Source organism: Cydia pomonella, chromosome 20 (genome assembly GCF_033807575.1).
Source record: "Cydia pomonella isolate Wapato2018A chromosome 20, ilCydPomo1, whole genome shotgun sequence".
Taxonomy (NCBI): domain Eukaryota; kingdom Metazoa; phylum Arthropoda; class Insecta; order Lepidoptera; family Tortricidae; genus Cydia; species Cydia pomonella.
In genome coordinates, this window is record NC_084722.1 from 7,671,669 (window position 1) to 7,696,604 (window position 24,936).

General features: G+C 35.8%; 1 protein-coding gene across 1 annotated transcript in view; it reads right to left on the reverse strand.

The window, feature by feature from the left end:
• LOC133529407 (very-long-chain 3-oxoacyl-CoA reductase) overlaps window positions 1-24,936 on the reverse strand; it is a 47,442-nt gene that overhangs the window by 8,283 nt on the left and 14,223 nt on the right. Inside the window, exons 2-5 of the mRNA XM_061867115.1 lie at window positions 16,975-17,021; window positions 8,632-8,707; window positions 7,696-7,864; window positions 1,319-1,487 (exon numbers count right to left, since the gene is read on the reverse strand). Coding sequence (XP_061723099.1) covers window positions 1,319-1,487; window positions 7,696-7,864; window positions 8,632-8,707; window positions 16,975-17,021 — 461 coding nt within the window. The remainder of the gene's footprint in view (window positions 1-1,318; window positions 1,488-7,695; window positions 7,865-8,631; window positions 8,708-16,974; window positions 17,022-24,936) is intronic.

The window sequence follows — 24,936 nt, forward strand, 5'->3', positions numbered from 1 at the left end:
TTTGAGAAATTAAATAAAATATTCAAATAATTAACGTAACGATATAAACCTAATAAACGAAATAAACATGAAATAAACGTAACTGTTACCTATCAAATACTAATATAATGATACTAAACTAGTACCTACTAAAAGTTAGTGTTTGATTCTTGCATTCGGAGACATAAAATGGTATAAAGCGTGTATTTTTAATACGACCACATATTAAAATGGTAGTTAGTTTAGGCTGTAATGAACACACGGTACTTTCATAGGTGTTATAAAAAATGGAAGATTTTTATTTCTCCATATAAAATAATTTAACTCAAATCGTCGCACTTAATGACGCGACGTTACAACTGTGACAAGTGACCATAATGTACGAAATACATTGCCGATCGAAAAATTTCAAAAAATAATTATGTTCTGGTGGGTAAGACTAAATTAAAAAAAATATATTCAGAATTGTTTTATAGCACTAAAACGTACGTCTAGTTTAAATTTGTGGTTATATCCAAAATACACACTCTATGAATATCGACATATGTATTATATAAAATATGATTTTATTTTAATTTTATGATTATCAAAATTCTCATTCTCTATTAAAGGTTCGATTTGACAAATCTGCGAGTCATTGTAGATAACGAACGAACTACGAGTATAGCATTCGTCATCCCATTTTTTTTCTTTTCGTTTTGATGTTGTCGTTGTATGATTGTCATCTTGGATAGGCCCCTAGGGCTGTGTAAGCAGGTCCGTATTATACAATGACGTCAGTAATTGTCATGCGCATCAATTTAAATTAATGAATAGGTTTGGCGACTTTGTACGCATCAAGAATAGCAAGTAAGAAATTAACGACTAAATCAAGTAAAAGTACGAGATTGGTCACTATGGTGACCATCATCGTAATATTTTCCTCACGGTCAGCAACGAGCTGGGAATGATAGATGCGGATCCATTGGTAATAGCTTTGCCGCAGCGTAGACGGTCAGCAACGGGCTGGGAATGATGGAGGAAGCGGACTCGATGTTTATGACGACGCCTTTGCCGCGTTTCACCATGCCGGGCAGGACGAGATCGGTAAATCTGGTCACCAACATTCTATTCTCACCTTTGACGCAGCGTAGACGGTCAGCAACGGGCTGGGAATGATGGAGAAAGCGGACCGGATGTTTATGACGACGCCCTTGCCGCATTTCACCATGCCACATTCTATTCTCACCTTTGACACAGCGTAGATGGTCAGTAACGGGCTGGGAATGATGGAGGAGGCGAACCCGATGTTGATGACGACGCCCTTGCCGCGTTTTACCATGCCACATTCTATTCTTACCTTTGACGCGGCGTAGACGGTCAGCAACGGGCTGGGAATGATGGAGGAAGCGGACCCGATGTTGATGACGACGCCCTTGCCGCGTTTCACCATGCCGGGCAGAACGAGACCGGTAACTTTAGTCACCGATGCCACGTTGGCTTTGATGAGGTTGGACATCATCTTCTCCCTGGAATTAAGTTTTGAGTAAGTGTCTGTTTTTGACTTGTAATTAATTTAAGGATCTGTTCGGCTAGCCTTAGCATGTGGTAAAATTAGTTTTGTTTATCGTAATGAAATGCGTATGGTCAAGTTATTAAATCTCGACACAGACAAATTGCCAAAAACATGTATTCATCACTTTATTGCCTGTACAGTGTGTCAAGACTACCCGTCTTTTTCTCACTGTATAATAATTAAAGAGGGACGGGTTAGTCTATGTATCTGCGCGAGGCACTCATGTGCTTACCCTACTGACATAAAATAATTTTCGACTAGATAGCCTTCGTATTTTAATCTAAGCACGAATTTAAATTTAAAACGTGTATATGACAGTTCAATCACAACGAAACGGATAGTTCACTAAACAAATGTCGCCATCTGCGTTTTCAGCTACACGATTGATGGGAAATAATTAAGAGTACCTGATTGATACCATCTGTCCAAATGATCGTTTGTCTTTAATGACGGAATAATTTGTATCCGATAATACAGTAGAAACATTTCAACAGTATAATAACTCGTTAGTGTAGAGCGATGCCTAATCTCGTATTATAAATTTAAGCGTCAGTAATTCAGAAGTTATTGACATTTGCAAAAAATCTAAATACAAAAATGTTCTTAGCCTATTTTGTTGTCTCAATTTTCTTTTGTGCTATTTTTATTTTGTTCCTGTAATAATTTGTGTTCTTTATGATGATTTAAACTTTATATTGTGTGTTTTTGCAGCTGCCAAATAAATGATTTATCTATCTATCTATCTATCTATCTATCTATCTTAGCAGGTAGGCCTCAAGGGCTCTTTCACAAAGTATAATATTTAAGGCAGGGTTACACTAGGGGACAAATGTCTTGCGACACAGGTCGCCAGCTACGTCGAGTAAAGTGGCGCGACGATGCCGGACTTTGTTAGACATGTCTGGTAACATCGCACGACGCTAGTGTGTTGTAAGTCGTGCGATGTCGCCAGTTTCACGAATTCGCACAACTTCGCCTGACGTCGCTACGGGCTGATGTGTCAAGCGAAATCGCTCGACTTCGTGGCATGTGTATCCCTGGCTTAAGAGTGAGTGACATGAAAAATATATAACAACATTTATACCTACAACAACCAGAACCTGGGTAATCTTGCCATTATGAACTCCTTAATAATAAATAAAGTAAGTACTGCAATTATAGAATATAATACAATGCAGGCGTTGTTTTTTTCATGGGTTTACCACGTCATGGCATAAATCCAAGGAATAGCATATTTTTTTCTTCTTAAAAAAACCCCGGGTTATTACGTTCTTTTTCGTTCTTCGGTTTTTTATTTCTTTTTTAATGGGACAATCTAATAATACAAAGTTATTACCTAAATACACGATTCAGTCCTACGTGAAGAGCATAAAATAATTAAATAAAACCGGTTCCTGCACAAATCCCATCTTAACCCTTTATCGCATGTAATAAAAATATTTGTTGAAATTTGAACTTAAATACTTGTCAATACAGTTTAATATCATATCCGCCATATATGGCTCCGTATGCGGTAAAGGGTTAACTTTAATTCATAACAACATGGGACTTCTGATTTTTTTAGGATGATAACGGCATTAATTCAGTTAGAAACTCTCCTCGAAAAAGGGAATGTACTGGCTGTGAATTTTATGTTTCATCGTTTTATAGACATCCGTTCATTAGAATTAGGTACGCATTAATAATAAATCAGCATAATAGATCTTTAACAATTGCCATTCGTTTCCCAGACCTCAATAGTATTTTGTAAGGTTATCGTATTTCTAATCACATTTGTTTCAAAATCGTTAGTCAAAAGCATTGATTCTATTTAGATATTTTGAATAGTTGATGAGCATTTGACGCTTTATTCTAATCGGGATCCGTATATGAACTATTACATGTTTTATAAAAACTTATATGTATTTTTTTTAAAGCGAAAGTTATTAACCTAGAATTTATTATGCTAAAGCGATCTTCATCAAAATTAAAGACATTTGTTAAGATTTAGTGGAAACCGTTTTCTACCGAAATGGAAATTTTATCAAAAATGTACGTACGTTCGGTTAGTATCGCAAAAATATTCTTCCCTCTTAAGAATATAACAAAATATGGCCCAAATCCAACGCCTATTTTGGGGTTGCATTATTGAATGTACAGTAGACATATTACTATTTAGTAATGTAACATCAAACGCTACAGCTTAAAGTTCCACAATTAGTTCCCGCTATATTAATACCTAAGCCTGTCTAACCTCCCGCTTTTGAATATTCTGACTCACTCTCACACACATTTCTCCGTATAAGATATCTTTGTCTAGGACTTAACATAATAGTCAAGCAGTTAGTGTGAAAGCCTTAGTGTCTTGGCAGTCAAGAAAGACGTAAAAGACATAGAAACGGGTGTGTTTTTGGTCGTTTTAGTAGTATATTGTATGAGTTGTGTATTCTCATTATCCGCACAAGCGCGGGTGAGGTAGATTTCTACCACTGAAACAAGAGCTGGTTGCCTCAAGACTCGTTGACTTAAAAATATTCGACTGACTTATATTGCGTTTAAAAGATTTACAAGTTTTTACAATCTTTTCATTTACTTTCACCTGTCCCGTTGTCTGTCTGTAATCAAATCTTGCAAGTTAAATTTGACTCACTTCCCGGTTTCCGATGCAGCTGAAAATTTGCATGTATAGGTATGTATGTCGGGTGACAATGCCATATTATGGTACCATCGAGCTGATCTGATGATGGAGACAGGAGGTGGCCATAGGAACTTTATGATAATTTTTGCCATAACTTTTTGAATCATGAATCATGACCCCAATAACTTTTTTTTGTAAGTGGTTATAATATTTATAAAACCGGAACCAATGTTATAAAGCTATCTCAATAATTATTATAATAAATTAATATTAATCCAATATTAACAAAGGCGATGAAAATCGTAATGATTGCACGACTTTGTTTTGAAGATTATCATCTACTTACCTACATCTAAATTCGAAACTGAAACCTGTCTTGAAAGCCCACCTTAACACCCAATACTCAAGACTACATCATCGAATCCTCATTCCTCAGATTATTCGTCTCACCGCTGGGCACAGGCCTATTAAAATATTTCTTATCATTGACATCTTTAAAAAGTTTTGTAAGAAATCGGGCTTCGATTTAATAAAATTAGTCTAAAAACGAAAATATTCATTACTCATTGCACTGGCTCCGTGACCCAAACAGGATCTTGGCTTTTGACACAACAGACCGCCACTCTGCCCTATTCTGCGCCACTTGACGCCGGTTGAGTATTCCGAGGGCGGACAGGTCTTTTAGGGCTTCGTCACCCCAGCGGTATCTGGGAAGCCTAGGCTTACGTTTTCCACCCGGGTGCCCCACATACGCTCTTCTCACAATCCTCTACTTTTTATTGACATTTCATAATAAGTTCCACTTGTCCTCCCACTATTTAAACGTCAAACGAAATAGCACCTGTCAAACCGGGATATGTTTATCTGAATCCTCATGTCGCTCGTATTCGGTAGTTTGATAGAATGTCACCTCGAGGATCATTAGGCAAGTCAAGTCAATATATTTGCGACTAATGAGCGGTAATGTCGTAGTGATTATATTAATTCACGGAAGTGAGTATTGTGACTTCAAAGTTGAGATGGGGGAATGACGGAACAGAGTGGTTTTAGGTTAAGTGACAGTTGAGACTTGAGACTACATGAGATCAACATTTAGGTAGATAGGTACCATCCCGGGGGACTTTATAAGGATAAAAACATTTTCTTTTTTATAAAGGGAGACTTTTGAAATTTGATGAGGTTTCATCTTGAATTGTGTTGTCTAATGAGATGATTTCTGGAACCCGATTCGGATTTATAAACTTGTTAAACTTCATATTCAGCATTTATTCAGCAAATAAGCTACAAGGGCACTTTTACACTTCAACATGGAATTTTCATACAAGCAAAAAAAGAACATCAACAATTATACCATAAAATTAACTGAAAATATAATTTACACTATTTTCGAAGTTATGATTGGCTGTCATGCTGTCAATAACGACTTAGTCTGCTTAAGACAGCAGTGCTGATGTTATAAATTGTTGAAAATGACTTAAATAAAAGGCATATTTAACTATTATTACGACGTATAATAGAACCAGCACAACAGAAGACCAGTATTTTGCGCTAGCGGAACGAGTCTTATGTTATGACCTGAACGCGTAAGCGCCATGAATTTCACGGCGCTCTCGACGTCGCATGATACATACAGGATGCGATTGCGACAATTTCACTGTTAGGTATGACTTCTCTAGTATTAATAATAACTCAATGCATAGCAATCACTTATTACAGATTAATTAATGGCGTGAGCAGCGAACGAAAAAAGCTGGGCGTGAGTTGTAGGCATGTTTAGTTTAGTAATTTTAATGTTTTAGTAAAAATTGCCACATACTTGCAATAAGTAGGTAAATTAAATACTTACAGAAATGTACATGTTGTTGCAAGAAATGTTAAAGCTTTGAAGGCAGACGTTTCTATTTGCTCAGCCTACTTTTACTCATTACTTCAACTGGCGATGGCGAGCTTTATGGTTTTTTATGCCATCAGGAAATAACTTGTGTAATGTGCTTTTCTTGCTTTAAGATTTATCGGAGTATATGATGAATAGATGATTGATGGATAGCTAATGGGTAGTTTATGTAATAAACACGGGCACATGTCATTCAAAGTGCTAATGTCATTGAGATTAACGTGTTCATTGCACGAGCTTGCCAGCGCGTTGCCAAATGAGAAGAGTACAATAATAGCAGATTATACAACAAAAGCATAAAACAACCCATATTATCCGAGGCTATTTAAATTCGAAACCATTTTTTTTCTAGATTGTTTTTAAGTAGCCGGTTTAAATCTAATTTGGTTTGAATTTGTGTCAAAATAAAACTGTTTTTGTCGCCAGTGTCAAATCCGAAATACAGACTCGACAACATTGTCCATTTCGCATTCCCTATATTTTACGGATCCACATAAACCGATAGTTTGGAAACGCGATAACATCAACAAATAATAAAACACGTGCAAATAAACACTTTAGTAAAATTTAAACAGCGAATTCACGTTCGGAAATCAAATACCGTGAGGCGCCGAGCGTCACAATAATCCCTCGATAAAGCGACGATAGTTGGAATAATATTTCAATTGAACGGCACTTATTTCATACGGTGGCAATACTCGAACACCTGCTTCCCTTTGGAAATCGTTTCTGAACGAAAGGTGCGGTTTGCTGCGTTCAATTTCAACAGACGGTAGGATATTAGCGGAAAATTTGAAAGCATGAATTGGAACGGTTTTTGAATGGAAATTTGGGGGATGTTTTATACACTTTGTGTGACTACAGTCGTCACGTAAATATTTTTATCCTGTATTTATTGACAACGAAGTTTTCGTACTTAGATGTGCTGATAGACTATACTTGTAACTTAATAAGGGCCTGTTTCACAATGTGCAAGCATAGTCCTTAATAAGCTACTTGCCACTTATCTGACGAATAGTCATTGTTAAATCAAAATCATAAACTTGTCATGTAAACAAAGTTCCCATCCATATTTAGACATTTCGTCTATAAATACTTGATGATGTCTCTGTTTGTCCCAATGGTTTACTGGTAGAGAATGCTTTTTGGCATTAAGTTCGCCATCTGTACATTTTCCTTTATTTGATAAAGTTTAAATAAATAAATAGTAAGTTACTTTCGCAATTCTTTGAGGTGTCATAAGTGATTCGCAGATTTCTAATTAAAACATAATTGTAAAAGATAAGTCACCAACCAGGAACACCCCGGAAGTATTTCAAGTAGGAAAAGCTGAAATTATCGTCCAGCGTATCGATCATCAGATCCATCGCCTCCCTCACATTGTACGTCCTCGCCCTCCTAGAAGTCCATCTACATTATTTTTGTCGAAACCTGATTATCTTTCTCCGGGTAAACAAAATGATAACCCACCAATCAGACACGTCCAGGAAGTTCTCAGGGTACGAATAGGACATTGTTGATCAGAGTACTGATTTCAAGATCTGCGATCGCTCTAGCGATGTGCGTTTATATCTTCTTGCCCTCGCAGAAGTCTGCTCGGATCACCTTAGTAGTTTTTCACTGAAGAAATAATAGGCAACGGTAACTCACCAATCAGGCACGTCCAGGAAGTACTCGGGGTACGAGTAGGAAATGCCGACATTGTTGACCAGCGTGCCGATCTCCAGATCCGAGATCTCCCTCGCGATATTCGTGTATATCTCCTCGCCCTCGCAGAAGTCCGCTTGGATCACCTTTGTTGACACCTTGTAGTCTTTCTCTGGATAAACAAAAGGGAGAAACGTGAACAGCGAAATGTAAGTAGTATTTTGTAAAGTTATTCAAAAACGAAATCTTCTTGATTTGCAAGCTTAAAGGAAAATTAGACGTCTGGATCTTGGAGCACATATACGATACTGCCGTTAAAAATAAATGCTCATGTCTCAAGTCTAACACGACACGACAGTCTACGAATTTCAGCCCACCGACCTCTAAATATTGGCAATAAATTCAAACGATTCGGCCTTTATCTTTCCATTAAACAAGGGGGCTGTTCCATAAGTAGAAACCAACAACGGCCGAATGGAGATGGGTATGAAAAATGTACGACAGATGCCGGCGTGGCTGCGTAAAAATGACTTACGACAGAAACGCCCGCCACGGCCCGCCCCGTGCCCGGCGAATACAAAATGGGGTTTAAAACTGCCTATTGCTCAATATAGGTATAGGCCGCGGGATCAGTTCCAGTTTTTTTTTTGGCAATGGCAAACAAGCATACGGTCCACCAGGGCTGTTACATGCGGATTGCAGAGCTGATACACTCCTTTTTTGAAGAACTCCATTCCGTAATCACTCTTCCGATTCCATTGAAAACTCTAAGTCTAGTCTAGTGAAAATAAATGAGATAATTTTTGCTATTTCCCGGTTAATAAAAAATATAACTTACGAATTCAACGCGCATGACGAACAAAGCTCAACAAGGTACTTTTTGGCTAATTTATTGTTTCGATTCGAATTTCCTCGTTCAAGTTGGTGTTCTTTACTTACCTAATTCTTCAGCAGTCGCCCTCAGCTTGTCGATAGATCGACTGACTAGAACAATATCACAACCGCGGGCAGCCAACTGAAAATAAAAATCTCGTATTAGTTTATTTCATTATAATTATTTTACCACTGCACGTATAACGTTAGTAGTAGTTTCCCAATCAAATGTTCAAAGAATATTAATATAATCATTACATCGGAAAACACACCTTAATAAATTCGATAACTACTATTATAAAAGACCGGTTACATTTTTCGCTGTATATGTGGCGTTTTTTGTATTTATATATGCAGATATATTGGTATCGTGTGTTCCATCGTATCAACAATAAACATGGAGCAAATCATTTACTTTTTTATGACGATAAGACACCTTCTTTAACCAACTTTGACGCCGAAGATTTTATTACGAGAAGCCTAGGCGGGTTGATAAAGTTTTTCAAACAAAATTGTTTGTAAAATAAAATGTTTTATATTTATTTATATGCATAATAAATAAGCAATATGACTTTCAATAAATAACCTACAAACAACGTAAATTGTAATTTGTCGGATCTAACGCACAATCCACTAACATTAATAACCATTATTCCTGAATGTCTAGTTTGCATACTAAATTGCCTATTAATAATGTAAATATACCGTAAAGTTATATACAAGAAATAATGACATGTGTGATTATGAAAGCTGTTTACTGTTATGTCGAGATTTTAGGATATGGAGCGGAAATATTGTAATAGTTCTATGTAAATAACTTGTACTCGTAAATGGTGGCCAATGGCAAAAAACGTTGTAATTATTCTTCATTTGGTGGATGAGAATCTGTGCGCGTAAGTTATAAGAAGCCGGTATTTGATGTGAAAGATTTCGACGAATAATTCGATTTGAAAAGGAACAAATAAAACGTTTAAACACTTTCAAGTCTTCCAACTGTATATTTCTTTGTTATTTCTTTTGTTTAGAACCTTCTTCCTTTTGGAAGTTAGGTAAAAGTTACCCCTGTCACCGGACCTTAAATTCGAATTGTTCAAGTAGAATTCGTCGCTACGCTACAGTGTTTTTTTTTTTTAAACAAACACTGTTTGTAAAATGACAGTCAGAGTTTTTAATTACTTACCCATTTACGTTACAGCTAATTTGGCTGTCAATACTAACGCTGTGACATCTCCAATGTAGGGCTCAACAATTGTACACATGGAGCGACTGTACACATGGAATCTTAAGAACTGATCTTCATCTTAGTTAAGCTTCGACACGTCAAAGTAAAAAAAAAATAATGACTTTATATCACCTCAATAAGTATTGTTATAAACAATATTCAAATCACATGATTAGAGCCGCAGCAGATAATAACTTTAACAGCTAAGCATACCAACACAAACTCAACACCCATACATACAAATTAATGACTGACGATTGCTAACATTATTATTCTTCCTTTATTGATAACCTGATTTTCTTGTAGTCGGAAAATTTTGTATTACCTATACTTGCAGTATTCTGGATTGCTCGAATTAATTATTGATTTGGTAGCAAATGCACGATTGCAAATAGTGGAACCGAATTTTGTAAAAGCCAATAAGCTGCAAAATGTGAAATACTTCCGAGTAATATAACAAAATCCAGTGAGTTCCATTTATTTCCACCGGATGAAATATTTCAATAGAATATTCCCTTCGCGTTTAGATTTGCATACATCTTTATTGTATGGAACGGGCCATAGAGTTTTACTGCATGTTACTGCATAAAATACTGTGATCTGTGTGGAATCATATTTCTAGATGGAATTAATTTTAGACATGACAACTTATTGATTTGGTTAGTCTACATGATTCTTTCTGTCCTCTACATAGACTTTAAGTTAAAAGATTTAATTTGTGAGCCATTTCTTTCCTTGTCACAGTGACAATAGTATGAGGTCTATAGGTCGACTTATATGTTGTTTGTCAAGTCAAGTCAATATATTCTTTATAGCAAGCACTTTTAAATCGTCAAATTTTACAAATATCATCTTAATCTAAATATCAGAGTAATTTATTGATTCAGATATTATTGTTCTCTAAAAAAACATTGAATTATTATAGATATGGTAAACTTAATAATAAGAATTTCACAAAAGGATCGTCAAACACCAAAATTGTATAAAAATACTAGTCTAGAAACTTTCTAGAATAAAATCTAAATGTCAAAAAATACGGTATATATATACATTGAATTATCAATTTCATCATTATTAACATAGCAATAAATGATTCATTATTTACAATCACACTTAATCCCACGGTGTCTCATCATTCATGTAGTCTTGTGTGCTATAATAGGCTTTAGAGATAAGCTTACGTTTTACATAATTTTTAAATTTACTAACAGACAATTCAGTTATAATATTAGGAAGTTTATTGTAAAATCTTACACAATTCCCCATGAATGATTTTTTTAATTTTATGGAGCCTAGTGAAGGGCACTGCGAGCTTATGCTTATTTATAGTATTAATATTATGTATTTCACAGTTTTTCTTAAAACCGGCAATGTTTTTATGTACATACAGAATATTCTCATAAATATATTGACAGTGCACTGTCATTATGTTAATGTCCTTAAACTTATCCCTAAGTGTGTCTCTATGGTTCATTTTATATATTGCACGAATAGCCCTCTTCTGCAGAACAAAAATGGTATTTATCTCTGAAGCACTGCCCCATAGTATAATACCATATGACATAATGCTATGAAAGTAACTAAAGTAAACTAATCGAGCTATTTTCACGTCTGTTAACTGACGGATCTTGCTCACTGCAAAAGCTGCAGAACTCAGTCTATTCGAGAGATTACCAATATGGGGACCCCATTGTAGTTTAGAATCTAACTACTTGTCACTGTGACAAGGTAAGAAATTAGTCACAAATTAAATCTTTTGACTGTACTTAGCCATACAGGATTATTTTTTAAACCTAACTTCACATAGGTACTACAGTAAATAATTGACTGCTACAGGTATAAAGTGTACAATAGAAAAATAGAAAAAAAGTGCGTACGAAAACTAGCCAACACTACAGAATCCAACAATTGTAGACCCTACTTTATAAAATACAAAAATTTGACGTTAACATCAATTTATATTTTAGAAATCTGCAAATTTGTCAGGAAATACCCGGAATTCTTTCCAAAAATTGACGACCATCCTCGACGTTTTGAAAGTAGATTTAAGAATAACCTGGCGCCACCGACAAGTTCTGTACTAAAGCTAAATAAATCAAGCCCAAACATGATGGCCATCAAAATTTATAATAGAATCAACGACGACATTAAACTGCAAATATCAGACACACTATTCAATAAGCAGTTGAAGGAATTTTTAATAAATAAGTGCTATTATACGCTTAATGATTTTTTGAACGATGAAATGTAATTATCTTGTAGTTTTGTACATTTATTGGACTTGTTTCATTTTCAATCATAAATTTAAGCTTGAAATTAACATTATATAGAAGTTATATAAATCTTTGGTAATAGGTATTGATATTATTGACATAAACTGTAACAATTAATGTAAGATTTAAGATAATTGCCGTGCCCTACCAGGACCCTTGCGAAACAAACTATTATGTAACACCTGTGTACCTACCATGGATGCAATAAATATATGAATATGAATATGAAGAAAAAGGATAAATAATGCACGAAACCCGTCTTAACCCTGCACCGTGCACCAGTAACGTCCTTCATATAAATCGACAGTAGGTACATTCCACATTGCCTTGTCTGCTAAAACCTTTGTCTATTTATTTCAATATGATCCGACAATGAAATGCAGGAAAGAGACGTTAGGATGAACATAAAATTTTATAGTGGCGTCTAGTTGCATTTATTTAGTTGTAGTATTTCATGATATTCCATTTTCAATAAAACATAAGTTTTCTCGATCGAATATTTTGAGGTAATCTTTCAATTTTAGAAAATAAAAGTATTTTTAGTTAGTTTTATTTTATGGCTAAGTTTAAGTTTAACATTTAAATAATAAAAAGCCAACTTACGTTGGAAAATGTTCCAATATTTTCATAGCCCAAGAAAAAAATTATACATCTTATCTATCTTTGATATTTTGGTAAGTAAATATCAAAGATAGATAAGATGCAATTTATTAATGTAAATACTTAAATTAGAAAGCTTTCAGAATTAAGACTAATAAATCAATTTACAGATTTAAGATGTTGAGGTACGTATCGGACCATTTTTAGAAATTTGTAAATAATTCGATACATGTATGTATTATCGAATTATTTACAAATTGAAATGAGGCAATAGCATGCTACTGCCTCATTTCTTTGTCGTCACACTCCAGTCTCAAGCTTCACAATCCTCACTACAGTTGTTCAAATAGGAAGTTGTTGCATGCCCGTGGATCCCGTTACTGTAGTAATACCTACTAGTAATAGTACTAATAATAACTTACTTATTGCCATAATAATTCGTAATTTTAAAATTTGTACGGTTCATTTATTCGCGAATATGGTAGTTGGTATTTACTCGTTATTTTTCGAATAATTTGTACTTGCTTCAAAAATTTAAATATATTTTTAAGGACGTCCAGAAACTTCTTACTTAAGAGATAAATATATTCAGAGTTGCCTTTTTGAACCGAGCGGGAAAAACGCTCAAACATTTGCCCCCTAGCTAGCAACAACAAAGCAACAAAATAGGTATGTGGGGCAAAATTCCTTTCGTATCCTTTTTTTTTTCTTTTTATTTGGGACAAAAACAGTAACACACAGGTTTAGACACAAAAATAAAATACAAAAAATAATAAAGTGTGAGATCAACAACATCGTCCACAGATTACTAGATTACCTACTGATAAATCTACAATATAAAGCGCTAGGTAACAATATAAAGGATATAAAGCTAAAATTAACACAGCTACGGTTACAACATAGGTTTATAGATACAGTAACAAATTAATTATCGACTTAGCAGAAGTAGTTTTGTGGTTGGTTTGTGGTATACATTTTAAGGAGCGAGTAAAAACGGCACGGTCCACCGGGGCGACTTTTAGTAACGTTTTGTTTGAAGCAACTGAATCACATTCTTCTTATACACATTGTCAGACATCTTGAAAATGTCAATTTCATTAAAATACAAATTGTAACATTAAAACCAGCCTGTATAGGGGATCACGTTCTCCTGCATGGGTGCGGCAACGCGAGTCCGGACAGCTGGTGCTTGCGAACAGCGCGCTGCCGAGCCCGCGTCGGTACACGGTAGCAAATAGCACCGGTCAGGCTGGGACAGTCGAATTTGTTATGGCAGAGGTTATATAGGACCATCATCGCGTCCAGAAGGGGGCGTCGGCTTTGGAAGTTGAGTAATTTGTACCTATCGAGAAGCTGGTGGTAACTTAAACGCGAACGGCAACATCTGATATGCATGGCACGCAAGATTTTTTTTTGAACAGTCTCTATTGAGCTTTTGTACTTATCGTAGAAAGGATTCCATATCGACACGGCATATTCTATTTGTGACCTAACCAGCGACTTATATAAATAGAGGTAAGTTGAGGGTTGTTTAAAATCGATACCGAGACGCATAATAAAACCGTACATTTTATACGCTTTACCAATGATATGGCTGATATGACAATCTAAATGTAGTTTCGATTCTAAATTGACACCAAGATCTTTCATTACCGAGACTTTTTCGAGATTCGATCCGCTAAGGGTGTAGGAAGTGGGAAAGGTGTGGAGTTTCTTGGTAAAAGTAATTTGTTTGCATTTAGGCAAGCTAAAACACAGTTTATTTTTATCACAATACTCACTAAGTCGATTTAAATCACTTTGAAATTCTTGTGTTTGTTCCCAAAAAATGTGACGGAGTGAAGCTTTTTGTATGAGATGAAATTTAGGTCTTAATTATGCTTAAGTATTTGAAATATAATATACAGCTAGAAAGACATGCATTAATAATACAACATTTTTAAATTATCCATGCAAACACAGAGTGGTCAGAAAGAAGACAACGAAAATAATTTTGATCCAAGTAGTAGTTTTTATTCACTCATTCATTATCGGTAAGATCATATGAATAAAGGATCGCTAGGTAAACTTTCCCCAAAAATTCGTGGTGTCTGACGCTTCGCTCGGGTCACGTACGATTTGCATAATTTTTCTGTAATATCCAACTGACTACCGACTGCAGACACATTTGTTCAATTTAATACGCTCATTAAGCCAGGTCTAGACGAGACATTTGAGCTCCCACGGGTCGTTTTTAATATTCAGTACCTAAAACTTAATTATGATTGGGACAGGTAATTAAAGGGTAATTGTACCTCATTTTTTAGAATAAAAAAAATAATTATTTCATTATTTCAGCCACCTCATGAACAGACCTTCTTCTTATGAACTCTACCCGGCGTGATTACCAAGCTAGAGGCACCTACATTTTCTTACTTTCTATGCAATTTTACTATAAATCATGTACCTATTCTATGATTCGGATTCAAGTTTAGACCTCAGCCTTATAACATGAAGCCTTTTCCCAGCGTGGTTTTTAGCCTTTTCTAACTTTTTTGACATGTTTTAGACAAACACATGTCCTTCTCCAATATAATAGGGTAGGTTCACGAAATTTACACGGATTTTATATGAGCTTGTTTGACAGTTCAGTATAAATCTCGTGCCAGTCCTTATTAATTAACGTATACTTATTAACTCACTTGCAAATATTTATTTATTTAACTTTATTGCACACATCAAGAAAAATGTACAAATGGCGAACTTAATGCCAAAAGGCATTCTCTACCAGTCAACCATTGGAATATTGAACTATCGAAACATGTCATGCAGATACAGATATCATATTCCACTTATGAGCTAAGAATTACTACTTTAATACGCGAAAGTCTGCTCCTAGAAAGATAGATACAACATTTTTTTATTGGCACACCTCAGTAAAAGTACGCGAAAGTCTGCTCCTAGAAAGATAGATACAACATTTTTTTATTGGCACACCTCAGTAAAAGAGATACAACTTAAAGAAAACAATTGACTAAAGAGCAAATTCTTCCAGACATTCTTTGGGTAGCGGAAACAGAGAAATTAATCTAAAAAATAGGTGTTGGAAAAGAACAACTCGCCTAAGTATAAGTAATAAAGTTTAGTAGCAGCGCTTACACTTGCGGCAACATTCACTACTTAATGTTCCTTTCATATCTTGGCGACCTAGAAAGTAATGTAAAGTCACTTGGTTTTACTGTAAAATTGATTAAATATTCTGGACCTACGCAGAAAGAAGACGTACTATGAGCATTGAGCAAACATAACAGATAAGTGTGTTGCGGACATTAAGTATAGTGTTTATTTCCTATTCCACGCTGAAGTGGGACTGGGCGGGTCACATCTGCCGCATGCATCTGGATAGGTGGGCTAGTATGTCCACCAAGTGGATGCCGTAAGTTAAGCGCGGACGTGGCAGGCCCAGACTGAGATGGCGGGAAGACTTAGACATCTTTATCAGTAACTGGCCAGAAATAGCACCAAAACGGGAGATGTGGAGATCACGGGGAGAGGCTTTAGCCCAGCAGTAGGACACTATATTTATTTATTTATTTAATCTTTATTGCACAAAAGAAAAACAATCTTATAGTACAAAAGGCGGACTTAATGCGACGAGGAATTCTCTATTACGGGCTAACTAAAAAAAAATGGGCATAAAACTTTCTCACTATAGAGAAAGTGGGCTATAACAGGCGTAGATCACTCCACAATTTATCCTGTTAACTTACGAACGCTAATTAGTTAAAAAGTAGTTAGGTCTAAGGCGAGTGACCTTTTGCACTTTAGCGCTATCAAAAATTAACTGAATGTATAATATATCGCAGTGGAGCTGAACGGATCCGTACATCACGCAAGTAACTGATTTTCAAAAGTTATAAATATTATAGGACAATTTTACACAAGGTTAACCTAGGCCCCAAGTAAGCTCAATAGGGCTTGTATTGTGTGTACTGGATGAAGAAATCGTCAGCAGACAAGCAAAACTCACTAATTAGCACCACAAGTTAATAGTTCTTATGTTCTCACATGAGCACTTAGAAAAATAAAAATAGAAACAAATCATACGTGTATAATATATTTTTCTTTACATACTTACGTAATAATACTTAAACAGGGGGGAGGGATAGGTCTATTCTTATTTTTTTGAAATAAGGATGGGTGGGCGTCAAAAACTAGCAAAATTATTCGGTGGCTATAGTTCCCATGCTGGCCCATTGAGAATTGTGGACTGACTGACAGATGAGTGTCACATGCAAATGTGATATTTATTGATTAACAAACGTGATTAATTACCTCTCTCGCGTACTGTTTGCCGATGCCGTCTGTGCAGCCGGTGACCACTGAAACAATCATTAATTTATTCATTATAATTATAATTACTTCGGCTGACAAACATGTGTTGTTTAATGTGACGGAATGATTGTACTTTAATTAGTAGACTTTATTTAACGCGTTATTGGGACATATTTTTTTTTAATTACCTGCTACTAATGCAGATGTCGGTTAATCGAACTGAAATATCACGAAACGATTCGACTTTTGCTTGATAAAGGATGGTACAAAAATACATTGAACTGCGACCTCGAACTAAGATACGTCAATTATTAGGTCTATATACAGCATGGATCGGATATGTCAGTGTCAAAAGTGACGTTTTTGTTTGAAGAGACGTCACTTTTGACAGATACATCCAATCTATATCGGTTTTTACTAACCCTGCCTACAAACTGTCTGATTAACGGCAACCGACCGATTCGCAAACACTTGAACTCCCTGAAAGTTACCTTACCCGTAAATATAGATCAGGATTATGCAGGCATCGCATAAACTAACGTAATATCGGAACGGAGCTGCGCGAAGTCAACAAATCTATGTAATTTTTTTCCCATCGATTTTTTTTTGCGTTTAATGTGAACTTACAGTTTTGTCTATGGTACTAGCGAATATGGACGCACCATTTGGTGCAGGTAGCACGTATGGCAGGTACCTGTTTACCAGTTCGCCGGACGATATCGGCCTGTCAGTTATTCGCGATCGTCAGCTTTTGCAAATAACTGACAGGCCAGGCCAGTGCCAGTGTACAGTAGTCAAAGTAGTTAAGCGGTAGGTGCAACCAGGTTTTCGTTTCAGTACCCCTAGAGTAAATTTGATCGACATCATAACGTGACGAACGCGTTTGCGTTAAGTCTCATTTTGTATAGGATTTTGAGTTTCCAAAACGTCCCGCTTGGCGCGCTCTTTCTAAATCCAATAAAAAATGAGACTAAACGCAAACGCGTACGTCACGTTTCGAAATCGAATTTATTTACACTAGGGGTACTGAACTTAACATCAATATTTCAAGTTTAAACAGTCAGATTCATGGTAACCGAGCGATTAGCAAACACTTAGCTCCCTGAAATTTACCTTACCAGTATAGATCAGGATTATGCAGCTGGCATCGCATAAACTAACGTGATATCGGAACACAGGAGCGCTAAGTCAACGAATGTGTAGGTAGCCTGAGTAGATTGTACAGAGTAGTGCAGCTGTAAAGAAAACTTGTGTGTCCCGTCTCATAGTGCGGTAGGTGCAACCAGGTTTTGGTTTCCGAATTCAACATCAAAATTACAACCGTAAACAGTCTCATTAATGATAATCGACCGATTAGCAAACACTTGAGCTTCCTGAAATTTACCTTACCAGTATAGATCAGGATTATGCAGCTAGCATCGCATAAACTAACGTAATATCGGAACGGAGGCGCCAAGTCAACGGAGCTAACCCTGTATGGTTTTTGCAATGTCAAAGTGAGGTAATGTCATCATTATAGTCAAGTTTCTATGAAAATATGGCGTTTTATAATGACACTCCCTTACTTTGTTCCGTTCAAGTTGGTGGAAAGTTAGCTCAGACGGACTCTAGCGGAGAGCTAGAGTCAAACCAAGCGATTTTGATAGCCCAGCCTGTGCAAATGTTAAGTGAACGTCATAATTTCCTAGAAGTATGACGTTTATAATAACACTTGCACTGTCGGGGCTGTCAAAACGGCTGCCGACCGTCTGAACCTACCTCCGGAAAAATGTACAATTGCTATACACAGTGTATACCATAAATAACAGTGTATACCTGATCACATTCAACGATTAAAATGTCGTATATAAAAGCAGATTATCTCGAAAACCATGAAACTTTTACTCAATTTTCTGGACCAGCCTAAAGTGGTGTCGCTGGTTACTAGTGGAGTGGAAGGTTATAATTACTGGACACCCAGTGTGATAATGAGACCAACGAAACTTGATACTCGTAGTTACATAGCGGTAATATCCTTATTACCTTACTTGAAGTCTGGTATTTCCCATTTGGGTCTACTGCGAAAACCGAATTTCGCAAATTGCGGGGATCTTTCTCTTTTACTCCAATGGCGGAATTAGACTAACAGAGAAAGATGCCTGCAATTTGCGTACTTCGATTTCTCTCGATTACAGCCCTATTCATCGACGAGTACAGGGAGGAAGACTGTTTCTGGGTGTTATAAAAGGCGATATTAGCAGTAATGTATTTTCGCCGTTACGATGGATATGATTTTGTCGCCAGACAAAAAAAAACGAAAATTTATACTTTTCAAAAAAATAGCAAATGGTCTAGCGACAATGTCATATGTCATCAAAACATTTTGTCATTCCTTTACCCCTTTGTCATTTCATATTTACATGTCGTCCATTATTCATTTCATATCGCCCCATGCTAAAAATAAATACAAAAGTTGACATTGACAGAGGTCAACTTATGAGGATTTCTTCATATCCAATAACGTATGATTCACTGACGACACGATTTTCCGATTATTTTGTATCGCATCACGTGTTTTAGAATAATCTACAGTGAAATCACATTAATAATTTATCGTTATGTACGATTCCCGTAAACGGGCGGAGCCGTACCGCACCTTACTATATTATTCTTATTAATTTATATGACAGCAATCCGCGAATTCCGCGATCGACGTGAAAGTGACAGATAAAGACAAAAAGAAGTTATATTAGGTTTATCAGTTGTTTATTAATCAAGGTAACCCTGCCACTCCCACAATTGCAACAAAGCACCAAGCAAGTCACAATTGCAACTAATCTAACGATTTCTTTGACTTTCTTCTTCTTCTTCTCAGCATATATGCCTCCACTGCTGAACATATGCCTCTTCATGGATTTCCATGTTGTTCTGTATGTGGTAGTTCTATGCCAGGTCGGCCCGGCCGTCTTTCTGATATCGTCCGACCATCTGATGGCTCGTGGTTTTCCGTCACCTCGGCTTCCTTTCTTTGACTTTAAAATTTCTTTAATGGTGTTCAGCATACAAAGATCTTGCGACAGAGCGCGCTAAAGATATCAGGCGTAGAAACCACAGATAGACACACTTTTCTTCGGCATTTCTCAGTGGGGTAATAAGTGGATATCAGACGACCATATATTTTAGTCAACTGCAATAATTTACGGTGTGAATATATACTTAGGTCATACTGAGCAATTTTTATTTCGGGATCAACCCCGAAATCGCGAAAAAATAGAATCTCTCATAGAAAAGGATGACGTCAGACCAGCCAAACTGTATGAAATCTTAGACAAAATTTTTGTCATGATTTCGGGGTTGGTTCCATAGTAAAAGTATGCAGCATGACCTAGATATTAAAATCGTAAACTATTGCAGGAGACTAAATTTTCACTGTATATTATCATCGAATTAATAAAACCAACATAAGAAAACTTTTTTAATAATTTCATATAACATGTCAAGGTACCTACTTTCTCAATGGAACCTGTCATCGCTGCTGCAAAGCACGTGGCATAGTAAAAACGACCTTGCGTGCTGGCCTTACGATGCAGTTCACCTTGAACTTAGGGAGGTGAAAGCCAGCTGCGTATGAATCAGCAGGTATCTCGCCAGACATGTTTGTTGCAGATGAATTTAGATTTTATCTCATTGTACTTAAAGTTTGTTTTTGAGGAGGGAGTTTTGAAAGTTTTGCTGTGTTTGAAGTTAAGTACGTCTAGGAAGGCAAAATTACTTCGTCTAGGTAGTTAGGGTGATTCCGTACATTTTATTTAAGAATAAAAGAGTGCGAATAGCCGAGCTGAATTGTAAGGCGTGCGGTTTTTAAACCAGAGGTCGAAGTTTTTAGGAGTATCCGCCGCCAAAAAGCCAATCCCATGCAATAGAAGTTCTCTCATTTTAAAATGACATGCTAAAATGACATGAAATTTGACAGGAATATTAAAGTAACATTTTTCTATTTCTGGTACAGTCACGGGCTTCAATTGTTGAGCTATTTATGGTTCAAGCTAATTTGATAGACAATACTAACAGTGTGAAATGTCCAATGTAAAGTATGGCTCAACAATTAATATCCGTGACTGTACTAGTATTCGTTGCTAAAATTTGTTATACAATAGAAAATAGAGCGTTGAGATGTTTTTTATGTAAATCTTCTGTATGACGCAAATAACATCAACATGATGCAAATTTGGATTTTCTTCCCGGATGAATTGAAAGTGATGATTTTGAATCATACATATTTAATAGCGTTCAGTTGGTTTGTATCTGTACCCCTAGTGTAAATAAATTCGATTTCGAAATGTGACGTACGCGTTTGCGTTTAGTCTCATTTTGTATTGGATTTAGAAAGAGCGCGCCAAGCGGGACGTTTTGGAAACTCAAAATCCTATACAAAACGAGACTTAACGCAAACGCGTTCGTCACGTTATGATGTCCATTAAATTTACACTAGGGGTACTGATGTGATGAACAATAGTGCGTTTCACAAACTTTACAAGGGGTCACGAGGGGTTAAACAAAAACTTTGCCCGCTTGTAAAAAAAAAAGAACTATTCCGTGCCTCTTCGTACCCTGTGACAAGAACAGTGACAATAATATGAGCTTTCTAGCAGCTTCTATATCGATTGTCACTGTGATAAGGTACGAAGTTGTATAGAAGTTATTATTTTTGACTGTAAGTACCATTAATAAGTACTGTAACTCGAGTTTGCCACGCGATTTGACATTTGATATTTAATGTTTAGATCGTCTCATACACGAGGACGATGCCTTAGTTCGTATTGCCATGCCATTAAAGGTTACATTTGTTAAATTAGCGCGTTATCGTGAATGACACGATCTTAGATACATTTCAATATAAATAACTAAAAAGACATGACGCTTCCTAAAAAGTTAATAATTCATCATCTTAACCTGTCTAAAAGAATACTCGTTATTTAAACAAAAATTAAACAACCAAGATAATGAAATTTCTTGAATTCCAACGCCGTATTTTAAGAGGTCCCCTCGTAATTTGGAACTAAAGGAATTTTAATGGAACATCACTCTGACACTGATAAGGAACAAAAATGTTGCAATTAAAATATTGCATTTATTCAGGACTTCAAACCGTTAGGTGTTCATTATATTGAAAAGAACAAGTCTTAAGGTCAAAGTGGAGGAGCAGCTCGAGATCGGCTTTTCATAAAAACGTAGTCCTCATTTTCCTCTCGGATTTTAATATGATTGAAAGTATGTTGACACAATTTGTTGTATATCAACACTGTCCCGTGTCCCAACTAATTAATAAATAGTTAAAAAACGTCAAAGGTTACTGCATACAGCGCTACCTATTTTAGCTGTCAACTTCGAAACACTAATTTGTTTTAGCCTTTACAATAAATTAAAATACAATAGAATGAATTAATCCTTGCTAATATATATTATAAACACGTCAGAAACTAATTTTTTACCGCTAAACTATCAACTTCATTCAGGTGTTACCTATGCATTTTTAACACGCTTTTATTAGGTCGACCTGTATGTAACTATGTAATGGAATCTAAGGTAACTAATTTAACCATCTTCCAAGGATCGTGGCGTCATGAAAATTGGCAGCTGTATGTAGTTCTGATGACAATACAATAATATGGTACTGTCGAACTGATCTGATGATGGAGCCGGAAGATATGGACTGGAACTTCATGATGGAACATCGTATCATAGCTGTTTGGATTTGTTAGAAAAGTCTTGTAATGAACTTTGACCACGATTAGGTTTCAAGGTCTGATGATGAAGCCGGAAGATAGGCACTGGCATTACATGATGGAATATCGTATCATAGCTGTGTTTGGATTTGTTAGAAAAGTCTTGTAATAAACTTTGACCACGATTAGGTTTCAAGGTTGTAACAAACCTATTATATATTGACTTCGAAGTTTTTCAGTTGGTTTTTACGTGCATTTATAAAAGCGTGTTTTTCTAGTGTTTTTTAAACTATCAATTTATAATTTATTTAATCGTATCGTCATTAATCGTCATGTCAAGGTCGCTTACAGTATTATTGAAACTTTAACTAATTGGGTACAGTCAAGTGTAAAAATATGGGTGCACACATTTTACTCAAAAATATGTCCCATAGCATCTTATTTCCGTGTAATAAGAGCGTAGTACCATATTTATGAGACTATTCTCTCGATACATATTTTTGCAGCTGACTGTACTATAGTTTTCATCAGGGAAGAGCAAGTCCAGGGTATCTCCGGGGTATTTTCTCTTTGGGCAGTCGTAGATGATATGGTGTATGGATTGCACTGGCTCTCCGCAATCACACATTGGTCACATCATATGTATTTATGAGTCGTAACAACTTCAACAATCAATCAATCAATCGATCAATACGTTTATTTGTAAACACAGGTACATAATATAATAGGTCTTATAATTATCGTAGCGTATCACCATGTTTTGCCATTAGGCATACAAATATTTTTGTCAAGATGGAGCATGAAATTATTATAGCTTACATGTATAATCTACTGCTAATTATAAAACAAACTAACAACAATTTTATTAAATTCTACGTTAGACAGATATTCCGTGAGTGAATAGTAAGCTTTTCTTACTAAAAATCTAAATATGCTTTTTTTTAAGTCTAAAATGCCTTTTAGTTTGGCTATATCTTTTGGCATGAGCGATCTCATAAAAAATTGTGCCTTATTGCCTCTAATTTTTTACAAATGCATGAGGCCGTTAAGTCCATTTCAAATCACAATTAAAAGAAAAGTTAATTTTTAATTCCGTTATGACCATTTGAAATTCAAGTTCATGTGCCTAAAAGTTGTACCAATCTCACAAGTTCGTAATATATGAGTTCAGTAATTCCCAAAATACGTTAACGATCAATTTAAAATGAGTTTGGAATTGAGAAACTAATTATTTGTCGACCTACTGGGAATCAGAAGTAATGCGTGACATCCAATTTAGATACAGAATTATATAATTTAGAGGATCGGGCCATATTGGAGCTTAAATTACCTACGCTGACGCGGGGTTTACAGTACGAAAGTACCATTGTCTTTTAAGATATCAAATATATATACGATATATGACGACCGGTCTGGCCTAGGGGTAGTCACCCTGCCTATGAAGCCCATGGTCCTGGGTTCGAATCCCGGTAAGTTTTGTGATGAGCACAGATATTTGTTTCTGAGTCTTGGATGTTTTCTATGTATTTAAGCATTTGTATATTATATAAATATTGGAGGTGTCTACTCGTATGTTTTAGAAGGTATAAAAAAATTGTTTGAAGAATACTGACACATGTATTTTTCTTTTTTTATATGGAGTGTCAACCTGTTTATAATGACATATTATAATATATTTTAGTGTCAAAGAAAATACATGCATATTAAAAAGATGCCTAATTTTATCAAAAACCTTTCAATATATTCTAAGTTTTCAGATTTGCCCATACTGTCCCATTAAAATAATCACTCCGTAAACCGAAGTTAATTTAACTAGCAGATACAATTTGCTAAATAAACTATGCAAAAGTTGACCTCCACATCCAGGTCCTCAGGTCTCCATGCAGGTGTTCATTGAGCTAAACATACCGGACCCCGAAGTCTAGTTTATAAGCGAACTCGCCCGGTCTAGGAAACTTTAAATATCTCTAAAGTGCAAATAACGTTGCTAAGTTAAACAGAACGCATGGCAGCCACGTTTGTGCCCAGATATCACAGAATCTTCACTATTGCAATGCACGTGGCGGGGATTATTCCCGAGCGCACAATTATGATACATCTGGAGATAGTGTTCGTATTTTTAGCAGTAGAATAAAGGTAAACAATCTTGACATGTATTTTTATAACAAAAACGCTTGTTTAAAACAGTAACTTATGAAAGCAAAGAATGTAAATAACCGTGTATGATTTATAATGTGTTCAATAAAAAGACACGTCA